This window comes from Triticum urartu, chromosome 6A (assembly GCF_056163025.1).
Source record: "Triticum urartu cultivar PI428250 chromosome 6A, HENAU_Tu73, whole genome shotgun sequence".
Taxonomy (NCBI): domain Eukaryota; kingdom Viridiplantae; phylum Streptophyta; class Magnoliopsida; order Poales; family Poaceae; genus Triticum; species Triticum urartu.
In genome coordinates, this window is record NC_141878.1 from 160170286 (window position 1) to 160182180 (window position 11895).

Sequence of the window (11895 nt, forward strand, 5' to 3'; positions counted from 1 at the left end):
ACAAAAGGCCAAGGACGACGCCAATGGTAAGACGAGCTTGTCGACTGGTTTGTCTTAGGATTGAGTACCCTTCTGCTCTTTCTGAATCAAGCACCATTTCTTTGCAGAAAAACTGAGAGAAGCTCTGGCGAAGAAGGCTCAGGATTTGGCTGCTGCTCAAAAGGAAGCTGACGACAGAACCGCTCTGGCTGAACAGAAACTGGCTTCAGTCGGCCAATTGGAAGAAGAGAACACCAAGATGAAATCTGCTCTGAACGAAGCCAACAAGGAGTGCATGCACTTGAAGAAGGACAATCTCAACCTATACGAGAAGATGGAAGGCATCGCTCACAGGAGGGACGATCTGGAGAGCTATCTGAGGAGCCTTGCTAAGAAGTTGTTCATCAAGTTTGAAGGTATACATTTTGTTCCGACTAATGTTTTTTTGTCGACTCAGCATATGAAAATTGACTTATCCTTGGATCGTGAATGCAGAGTTTTGCCAGAACTTCGAGGAGGAGACTGGGCGGATTGAGCCAGGTTTGGACCCAATAAATTCTCCCGTGAAAGATGAAACTGCCATGAATCTGCTCCGACTGGAATCCCGCATCGACGGTGTTGTGTACTACTTGGCTCGACTGAAGGTCGCCACGTCACGGATCGACACGGCACTTTGGCCAGAGGCCACGTTCCAGAATGATCTTGAGTCCTGATGACTCGACTTAACGAGATCCCTGATCGAGTGCAGGAGTGGAAGAAATCTTCTGCCCGGTGTGGTGTTGATGTGGCTCTATCTTTGGTTCGTGTCCACTTCAAGGAGGTGCGACAAGATAAGCTGGCAGCAATCAAGGTCGCCAACACCCAGAGGCATGACTTCCGATCTTTTATGGAGACTTATTGCTGCAGCCACTCGGATCGCCGACGGCGTCGACCTGGACGAGTTCATCGAGCCTGCGAGTCCTCCTCCTGCGGAGTGAACAAACTTTTATGCCCCACCTTAAATTTGCCTCGGAATGCCGAGTGGTTTTTGTAACCGTTAAACTCTTTCGGGCTGAATGCAAGAGCACTTCGATCTGTCGTCTGGAACCTTTAGGATTTATCTGAACTTGGTTTATCGTTGAATATCTTCATGAATCCTCCATCGAGTGGAACTCGTTATTCACTCGAGACAACTTTTGTATTTGTGGCGCAGCTCCAAAGGAGAAGGTAGCAGTCGACCTGCACCTCGTCGTCCTTGCGGGTCGGTGATGGAGCGCACGTTGTGTTTGTGGCGGAGCTCAGAAGGAGAAGGTGGCAGTCGACCTGCACCTCGTCGTCCTTGCGGAGTGGGATGGAGCACATGTTGTATTTGTGGCGAAGCTCCCAAGGAGAAGGTGGCAGTCGACCTGCACCTCGTCGTCCTTGCGGATTGAGATGGAGCGCATGTTGTATTTGTGGCGAAGCTCCCAAGGAGAAGGTGGCAGTCGACCTGCACCTCATCGTCCTTGCGGATTGAGATGGAGCGCACGTTGTATTTGTGGTGAAGCTCCCAAGGAGAAGGTGGCAGTCGACCTTCACCTCCTCGTTCTTGCAGATTGAGATGGAGTGCACGTTGTATTTGTGGCGAAGCTCCCAAGGAGAAGGTGGCAGTCGACCTGCACCTCGTCGTCCTTGCGGATTGGGATGTGTTTCGTACTTAGGAGAGTATTGGACTGCAGCTAAGCCCCCGAGTGGGAGGGTCGCTCTCCACTCGGTAGGATTTTTCAAACTTAGGCGAGTACTGGACCGCAGCTAAGCCCCCGAGTGGGAGGCTGGCTCACCACTCGGGAGGATTTTCAAATACTTAGGCAAGTACTGGACTGCAGCTAAGCCCTCGAGTGGGAGGGTCGCTCTCCACTCGGTAGGATTTTCAAATACTTAGGCGAGTACTGGACTGCAGCTAAGCCCCCGAGTGGGAGGGTCGCTCTCCACTCGGTAGGATTTTTCAAACTTAGGTGAGTACTTGGACTGCAGCTAAGCCCCCGAGTGGGAGGGTCGCTCACCACTCGGTAGGATTTTCAAATACTTAGGCGAGTACTGGACTGCAGCTAAGCCCCCGAGTGGGTGGGTCGCTCACCACTCGGTAGGATTTTCAAATACTTAGGCTAGTACTGGACTGCAGCTAAGCTCCCGAGTGGGAGGGTCGCTCACCACTCGGTAGGATTTTCAAATACTTAGGAGAGTACTGGACTGCAGCTAAGCCCCCGAGTGGGGGGGGGGGTCGCTCACCACTCGGTAGGATTTTCAAATACTTAGGCGAGTACTGGACTGCAGCTAAGCCCCCGAGTGGGAGGGTCGCTCACCACTCGGTAGGATTTTCAAATACTTAGGCGAGTACTGGACTGCAGCTAAGCCCCCGAGTGGGAGGGTCGCTCACCACTCGGTAGGATTTTCAAATACTTAGGCGAGTACTAGACTGCAGCTAAGCCCCCGAGTGGGGGGGGGGGTCGCTCACCACTCGGTAGGATTTTCAAATACTTAGGCGAGTACTGGACTGCAGCTAAGCCCCCGAGTGGGAGGGTCGCTCACCACTCGGTAGGATTTTCAAATACTTAGGCGAAACGGGTTCGCAGCTAAGCCCCCGAGTGGGAGGCTGGCTCACCACTCGGTAGGATTTTCAAATACTTAGGCGAAACGGGTTCGCAGCTAAGCCCCCGAGTGGGAGGCTGGCTCAACACTCGGTAGGAAATTATTTTTACAAACTTAGGCAAAACGGATTCGCAGCTAAGCCACCCGCTGGGGGATTTTTCACGCAAACAAAAACAATAACAATCACTGGGAAAATTATAAAGCTCTTGTCTTTGATAAATAAACTACAGAAGTTTTTCTTATTACATCTCATCCGAGTGAGAATTCAAGTATAAAAGGGGCGGAGCAGCTCCGCATTCCAGGCTCGTGGCTCATCAATCTGGCGATCGACATTATAAAGGTGGTACGCTCCATTGTGGAGGACTCTGGTGACTATGTAGGGACCTTCCCAAGTAGGAGCGATTTTGTGTGGTTTCTGTTGATCCACTCAGAGGACCAAGTCTCCTTCTTGGAAGACTCAACTCTTCACATTTCTGGCATGGAATCGACGCAAGTCTTGCTGATAGATGGTCGATCAGATCATGGCCATTTCTCTTTCTTATTCCAGGAGTCGACTGCGTCCAGCCGGGCTTGTTCTGCTTCATCATCAGAGTAGAGCTCGACTCGGGGTGCGTTGTGAAGCAGGTCACTTGGCAAAACTGCTTCGGCTCCGTACACCAGAAAGAATGGGGTTCTTCCGGTCGATCGGTTCGGGGTTGTCCTCAATCCCCAAAGAACTGACGGAAGCTCGTCGACCCATGCACCTGCTGCGTGCTTGAGGTCACGCATCAGTCGGGGTTTCAGTCCTTTGAGAATTAAGCCGTTTGATCTTCCCGCTAGTCCATTCGACTGGGGGTGAGCGACCGAAGCGTAGTCGACTCGTGTGCCCTGAGAGGCGCAGAAGGCTCTGAATTTGTCAGAATCGAAGTTTGACCCATTGTCAGTGATGATGCTGTGCGGAACTCCATATCTGAATATCAACTCTCTAATGAAACTGATAGCAGTGCAAGCATCAAGATTCTTGATAGGCTTGGCTTCAATCCATTTGGTGAACTTGTCGACTGCTACTAGCACATGAGTGAAGCCGCTCCTGCCCGTTCTCAGTGGTCCAACCATGTCCAGTCCCCAACAGCGAAGGGCTAGACGAGTGGAATGGTTTTCAGGGCTGACGCGGGCTTGTGCGACATATTGGACTAAAACTGACATCCTTCACATTTGTCGACTATCTCTTTCGCCATTTCATTTGCTCTTGGCCAGTAGAATCCCCCTCGGTATTCTTTAGCCACAATGGTCCGAGAGGACGCATGATGACCACAGGTCCCCGAGTGGATATCATCAAGGATTATCTGACCTTCTTCTGGTGTTATACACTTCTGACTGACTCTAGACGCGCTTTCTCTATACAACAGTCCCTTTATGACTGTAAAGGCGTTGGATCGACGGATGATATGTCGAGCCTATTCTTCATCCTCTGGGAGTTCTTTCCTTAGGATGTACACGATGTACGGTATTGTCTAGTCGGGAGTGATGACCAAAACTTCAAGCCAAGTATCGGGCTTGGACTCACCAGTGAACTTACTGACTCCAGTCGCCAACCTGAAGTTGGGAGGAATCACAGCGGCCCTGATGGCTCTACTAAAGCACTCTGGCCCCGAAACATGTACTCTGCTGCTGGTAGGTGCATCTCTGTCGTGACCTTCTCGGTGAGCTCTGTTCCTGTCGACCAAACCTTGAACGAGAATGGATCTCGCATCAAATCCTGGTTCCCTGGGGTCGACTGGAAACCTTCGCCCAACACTATGAGGGCGCCTGTCATCCTGTTGTCGAGGCACATACGATCCACTCCTCGGGGGAGGGGTGGGCACTCGACGTCGATCGTCACGATCGAATCGGTGATCATACTGCTCACGGTTCCTGTACTAATCACACCGGTCCCCACATCCCTCACGCCTCGGGGGCGATCTTGGGCTATGAGCCGACTGGACTGTGTCTGCAGCAATGGATCTGCTATGAATCCTGTTCCGCGACTGAGAAACAGCGGAATTCTGGTCTCCTGCTGCCCGGCGTAATGCTCTGATTTGCATCAAGCCTCTGCCAGCCTCTGACTGGGAAGGCTGAATCGACTCTGCTATACGGGCTGCAGCTGCTAAATTCTGAATCGGAGTTTGATATACCTGCGGGGGCGAAAAGAGCTAACGTCGACTGGATTCTGGAACCCGTTGTCGCGCACGCTCATCGAGTGCTCGCTGGAGGTTCTCCAGTCGAGTGCGCTCGGCCAAGTTTGCCAGGCGTGCATCCACGTTCTGGCGACGAAGTTCTTCTCTCTACAGCGACGTGAGAGGCTCGGGGAGATATTCCTCATGGGGACGCGACGGGTCGCCTCCACCTGCGCCTCCGTCGGTGCGGGGAAAACCGGGAGGACTGGGCGGTCCATCGACCATCAGAACCTCCGCCGTCGGATCACTACTGTCGCAGTCGGATGCGGTCTCTGCGGAGCCAGTCGACAGGTCGAACAGGCCGTAGAGGGATTCGTCGGGCTTGATCGCCGCGACTTGAGGGGTGGCCGACTGGCGTGCCACCGCGTGTCTCACCCACCGCTGAAGTCTCGACCGACCGGAGCGCTTGCGCCGGCGGGAAACAGGGAGGGAGGACAACACAGGAGCCGACCGATAATGGGTCGACGGTTTTCGCAAGAGGACGCCGCGGACGCACGCTAAAGTGCATTGCCCTGCGGACAGGGAGTGCGTCCACGTCGAGTGGAGCCTCCTGAAGCCAAGCGGAGTCGTCGGCGATGAATGTGAGCGCGCCGAGACGGATCTCGCATCCCTCCACCAAAACTCCGCCAGAAACCATGATGATTTGGATCGAAAAAGATCACAACTCCTCCAACAAATCGCTAAAACACCGGCCCCACGGTGGGCGCCAACTGTCGTGGTTCTAGGTCTGACAGTAATGTAGGGGGTAGGTATGGAGAGGCAAGATCTTAGCTATGGAGTAGTTGTAAGCACACGAGGTTTACGAGTTCAGGCCCTTCTCGGAGGAAGTAATAGCCCTACGTCTCGGATCCCGGAGGCGGTCGACTGGATTATGTGTGTACGAATTACATGGGTGCGAACCCTTTACACTGAGGAGGGGGGTGGCTTATATAGAGTTCGCCGGACCCCTCCGGCCCTCAGTTATGCAGAGTTTTAAATACATTAAGGTCAGGCGTTACTGGTAACGCCCCTAATAAAGTGCTATGATGACCATAAAAGCTACTTAATGACCGACCGTTAGCGTGCGGAGTGACTTTAGGTCTCCTGGTCATCGAGTGGTTGGATCTTGGTCGAGTGATTGCTTCTTGGTCGAGTGTCTTCGAGTCTGTTGAGTGGAACACCTCCAAGTCGATTGAAAGGTGATTTCTTCTAGAGATGTCCTTGGGTAGGGCAGTTGGGACAGGTCCATGACCCTACCCTAGGTACATAGCTTCATCAGTGGCCCCTCTGGGAAGGTCATGGCGGCGCCCCAAGAAGGCCGCAGCCCCTATCCATGGCCAAGGGTGGAGCCTCTTGTCAGGTCCGATGGGCGGCGGAGATTAGGCGGTGGAGGGCAGAGTGACTCGGCGCCATGGGGCAAGGCGGCAGCGCGGTGGGAGGAACGGAGGCGGTGCGCCAGGGGGCAGGGCGGCGGCTCGCTGGGAGGCCGGGTGCTGTGCGTCGTGGGGCGGGGCGGCGGTGGTGGCGCGATTCGGGAGGGCGGCGACGGTGGTGGCCTGATTCGGGGAGGGTAGCCGCCGATCGAGGGGGTGGGGAATTAGGGACGGGATCGAGGGGGTGCAGGTCTGGGAACGGATCGTGGGCGCACAGATTCGGCTAGTTGGGAACATCTCATCAGGTCCTTATAGGGCTGGTTGTGGTCCTTATATATAGCCGGTCTATTCTGATAACACTTCAGCACTGCACGCTCAACGCAAGTGCACGTCATTGTTTGAACCAAGTGTGCTGCAGTACTGAGGCGAGTGAACTTCCCGTGGTAAAAAACTGCACGCAATGTTTTTCTGGTACTGTTTTCACTCTAGTTTTTTAACCGTTTGTTGGAACGAGGCGTGTAATATATGGTTGAAAAGCAATGGATTAGGCGCAACTTCGCCATGTTGAACACTTTTCGAGATTCCTCACGGTTTAAGAGCAGTTTTGAAAATGGTGCGGCCCACAACGAGTGGCAGCGAGCGTTTTTTCGCATTTTTTTCTAAACCGCTCGTCGGAATGAAGCAAATGATACACTGTTGGATAGATATCGTCGAGGCGCATCTTTTTCATATCTATTTCTTTCTCTAATTCGTTACGGTTTAAGAGCAGTTTCAAATTTACTAAATCGCGGAATTCTATTTTTTTTAATTTTCAAATTTCCGGTACTATTTTCGCTCTAGTTTTTTAACCGTTTGTTGAAACGAGGCGTGTAATATGTCGTTGGAAAGCTATGGACAAGGCGCAACTTTCACATGTAGAAATGGTTTTGAGATTCCTTACAGTTTTAAGTTCATTTTGAAAATCATGTGGTAGACGACAAGTGGCAACGGCCGTTTTTCGCGAAATTTTTACAAACCGGTCGTCGAAATGATTCAAATGATATGCCGTTGGAAAGATATCAACGAGACGCAACTTTTTCATGTAGAACACTCTCTCTAATTCCTTACGGTTTAAAAGCAGTTTTAAATTTACCGAATGCGGACACTCTGTTTTTCGCTACACCCAAATCGACGTGGGTACTTCATCCGATTGAAAACTGCATTGCATCGGACGAAAAACCGCACTGCATCAGACGTGTTAGAGAACTGCATGATCTATTTTATTCAAACATAATTTTTTTCAAGGACGAGAAAGTAAAGTGCACTTCACATCAGATGTAAATGAACCACAATACTATCAAGAAGTGAACCACATTACTTTTTTCCCTTTCGTAATATTATTTTTGAACTTACGGGATGAACAACATCATACGGCCGACCGCACTGCTTCAGAATGAAAACCCAACTGCATCGGACGGGAAAGCGAGCTGCATAATTTCTTTTGTCGGACGTAAATTTTCTTAAACGAGATGGAGTGCACTTCATGTCAAGTGTTGTTGAACCACAATACTATGAAAAGTGAATCTGAGACTACTGTAAATGGGCCACGGCACCGAACTTCATCAGACGAACAAGTGCACTGCATGTTTTCTTTTTTGTGGGACATAAATTTTCCAAACGAGGTGGAGTGCACTTCATGTCGAGCGTTGGTGAACCGCAATACTATGAAAAGTGAACCTCGAGACTACCGTAAACGGGCCAGTAAACCGTGTGAGTTTTTTCCAAACTCAATATTTTTTATGTGCGTAGACCGGGCGAGTGGACCACATAGATTGAGCGAGTGAACCACATATAATGAGAAGCGAGCTTCATTTGACATGTTTTTGTTTCTGGTTACCAAGTAACCCGCGAGGAGTTTTTTAGTGAACTGCGTGAGAGGACAAATTGAGCTTCAAAACATACGTATCCATTCATTACACGGCCACTCACATTGGTGAACTGAACCCAGGAACAGCCAACCATGTAGTCACTCTTTTTTCTGGGTTGTGCGTGCATGTGGGCATAGCTGGATCACCAAAAGAGGTAGAGGCGACACTAAGACTCCCTTTTCTCCCACCAAAGCAACAGAGCACTGCACGCACCCCGCCATCGTACTGCAGTGCGGCCCGAGGGTGACTTTTTTTTACACGAAAACAAATAGAGCATTGTAGGTAGAGGCGAAACAATGTGCAAAAAAGGCACGACGACGCTCGTCGGCGGAGAGGACTGCACGGAGTGAAGAGATGTTCTTCACGCATCCGGTGACTAGACTGCAAGTGGAGATGGGGAACACGGAGGGCGTCGCCATACTGCATGGGCCCGTGGTAGGAATTGCATGTCGCCGTCGATAGAGCCGCATGTCGCCCTGCAACGAAAGAGCAACCTACACTGCTCGCTCGCCAGCAAATAACAAATTGTGAAGAATTGGATCTTGGCTTTTTTTGTACATGCGGCATGGATGGATGCACCAAGGAACTGCATGTTGGTGAGGACAGACCTGCACGCGAGTGGTTCGCCGATCTACACATTGTGGTCGTCGATTTTGGCACCTGGTCGAGTGGAGGACAGGGGTGGTCGTTGTCTTCTCCCCGAAATGAACCTCGCCGGCATCAAGGTGGATTTCCTCTCTGTCACCGGCGTGGAGATGCAACAAACCACCACCCAGTGGAAGCTCGGGGGTGGGGGTGGGGAGGGGCTGGGGTGGTTGGCGCGTCGGAGCCCTGGGAAGCAGCGGGTCGCCGGAGTACGAGGCACGGGCATCCGGCGACGCAGCTCTCCACCTGTATCGGGCGGCGAAGGGACTCCCCAGATCCAGAGCAGCAGCTGACGCGGACGGTGGATCCACGCCGGACCCGGGACGGGACAGGCGATGGAGGTGGGACGGCGCAGAGTGGTGGCTGGGGCGGCACGGCGCGCGGTGCTGGCCGGGTGGAGAGGGCGGCGCAGAGGCGGCATGGTTGGTGGTCGTGGTAGGGGCTACGCGCGGTGGGGGCCTGGTGGAGAGGGCGGCGCGGGGCGACGTGGATGGTGGTTGTGGCGGGGCGGCGCGCTGTGGTGGCCGGGGCGGTGCGCGATGGAGGCCAGGGCTGGGCGGTGCGCGGTGGAGGCCAGGGCTGGGCGGTGGGTTGTGCTGGCCGGGCCTGGCGGCGCGGGTGTTTGGTGTGGTGTTTGTGCAGGGAGCAGGGGTGGTTGGATCGTGGGTGGGTGGGTGGGCGTGGGTTTGTTTTCCTTTTTTCATGCAGCTCGGTTCAGTTCGCTGGTGCGTTTCGTTTCGCCGGGTGGAACCCTTATCAGAATAAAGGGTAGGTGTTATTAGAATAAGGTGTTAAGGGATGTTATCATAATAGACCCACCATATATATATATATATATATATATATATATATGTTGGAGGGGAGGGGAGGCAGCCAAGGGGCGCCCCAAGTAGGAGGAATCCTACTTGGGGTCCTCCCAATTCGGCCTTCTCCCTTTTCTATTCCTATTCGGAGTAGGAAGGGAAGAGGGGAAGGGGGAATCCTATTCCCTTTTCTTTTCCTCCTTCCTCTTTTCTACTCCAATTTGGCCAGCCCATATGGGGGGCGCATGAGCCCCTTAGGGGCTGGTATGTCCCTCTATTGGCCCATTAGGCCCATATAATTTGCCGGGGGTTGTCCAGAACCCCTTTCGGTGACCTGATACGTACCCGGTACCCCCGGAACACTTCTGGTGTCCGAATACTATCGTCCTATATATTAATCTTTACCTCTCGACCATTTAGAGACTCCTCGTAATGTCCATGATCTCATCCGGGACTTCGAATAACATTCAGTCACCAAATCACATAACTCATATAATACAAAATTGTCATAGAACATTAAGCGTGCGACCCTACGGGTTCGAGAACTATGTAGACATGACCAAGACACGTCTCCGGTCAATAACCAACAGCAGAACCTGGATGCTCATATTGGTTCCCACATATTCTATGAAGATCTTTATCGGTCGTACCGTAATGACAACATACGTTATTCCCTTTTTCATTGGTATGTTACTTGCCCGAGATTCGATCGTCGGTATCTTCATACCTAGTTCAATCTCATTACCGGCAAGTCTCTTTACTTGTTCCATACTGCATCATCCCGCAACTAACTCATTAATCACATTGATTGCAAGCCTTATTATGATGTGCATTACTGAGAGGGCCCAGAGATACATCTCCGATACTCGGAGTGACAAATCCTAATCACGATCTATGCCAACCCAACAAACACTTTCGGATATACCAATAGAGCATCTTTATAATCACCCAGTTACGTTGTGACGTTTGATAGCACACAAGGCATTCCTCCGGTATCCGGGAGTTGCATAATCTCATAGTCAAAGGAATATGTATATGACATGAAGAAAGCTATAGCAATAAAACTGAACGATCATTATGCTAAGCTAGCGGATGGGTCTTGTCCATCACATCATTCTCGTAATGATGTGATCCTGTTCATCAAATGACAACACATGTCTATGGTTACGTCGAAGCTTAACCATCTTTGATTAACAAACTAGTCTAGTAGAGTCTTACTAGGGACACGGTGTTTTGTCTATGTATCCACACATGTATCAAGTTTCCGGTTAATACAATTCTAGCATGAATAATAAACATTTATCATGATATAAGGAAATATAAAATAACAACTTTATTATTGCCTCTGGGGTATATTTCCTTCAGTTTTTTATTACTCCACAAAATGATAGTAGCCAACATCTTGCTTAGAGCAAATTGGAGCTTCTCAATATTATCAACGTCTCCAACAGAGTTCCAAGCCTCTTTAATCACATTCGGGAGAGACACATCTCTCCCCCAAAAAAACCTCATAGCACCTACACTTAGGTCCAATATGACATGTATCAGGCGCACCTTTCAGCACCAAAGTGACATGATCGGAACATGACGAAACAACATGCTATACAGAATAGTGCGGAAACATATTACGCCAATCATTAGTTGATGTTGCCATGTCAAGCTGGACCTTAATATTACTTGCACCTGCTCTCAGGTTATCATAAGTGAAGGGGATGCCAGAGAAGCCTAGATCCACCAACTCACACACTTCGAGAGTATCTCTGAATGCAACCATTTGTGGTTCTGGTCGTGGCCTAGATGAGAGATGTTCAAAGTCCCAAAGAGCTTTGTTAAAGTGTCCAATTATAGGCCATGGTCGGTCATTCACATGTTTTAAACTCTGCAACTTATACCACATCATATGCCGATTTTCAGTATGCGGTTCACCATAAACGAGTGTTAATCTCCATTGTTCCGCATCCATATGCAGTCTAATGAGCGCATCAATATAGCGCTCATCCTTATCTAAAATTTCAACCAAACATGATTCATGCCAAAAAACGCTAGTCCTCCACTCAAACCATTACTATCAACTCCAAAACCTTGCAAACCGGTGCACGGATTCTTCTCATCTTATAAGCCTTTTGCCTAGTCTCACATAGAAACACAAACATGGGGGAATGCAACTGAGAGATAGTTGTTATTTCACGAACTGTTCGGGGGTTCCCCCCACCCCGGCAGTTCCAACTGATGAGATTCATTGGTCTCGGCGGAGCCCCTCCGGGGAGCCCGCCAATGATGACATAATGTTGTTTTTGTTCTAACCACTTGAAGCAGAATTAACAGCAGTCCTTATTCTTTTGGGATCCTGATTGGACGACCTGGGCGGAACCACACCAACTCCTGGCAAGGCAAGCAGGTCCAGTGT

At 50.7% G+C, this 11895-nt stretch overlaps 1 protein-coding gene across 1 annotated transcript; it reads right to left on the reverse strand.

Moving 5' to 3' along the window:
* Positions 1-8056: 8056 nt before the first annotated feature.
* On the reverse strand, positions 8057-9389 carry LOC125535526 (uncharacterized). The gene is made up of 2 exons (XM_048698591.2): positions 8649-9389; positions 8057-8516 (listed from the first exon to the last, which is right to left on the reverse strand). Exons 1-2 carry the CDS (start codon positions 9387-9389, stop codon positions 8295-8297), a joined length of 963 nt encoding a protein of 320 aa, XP_048554548.2. The 3' UTR covers positions 8057-8294.
* Positions 9390-11895: the final 2506 nt, after the last annotated feature.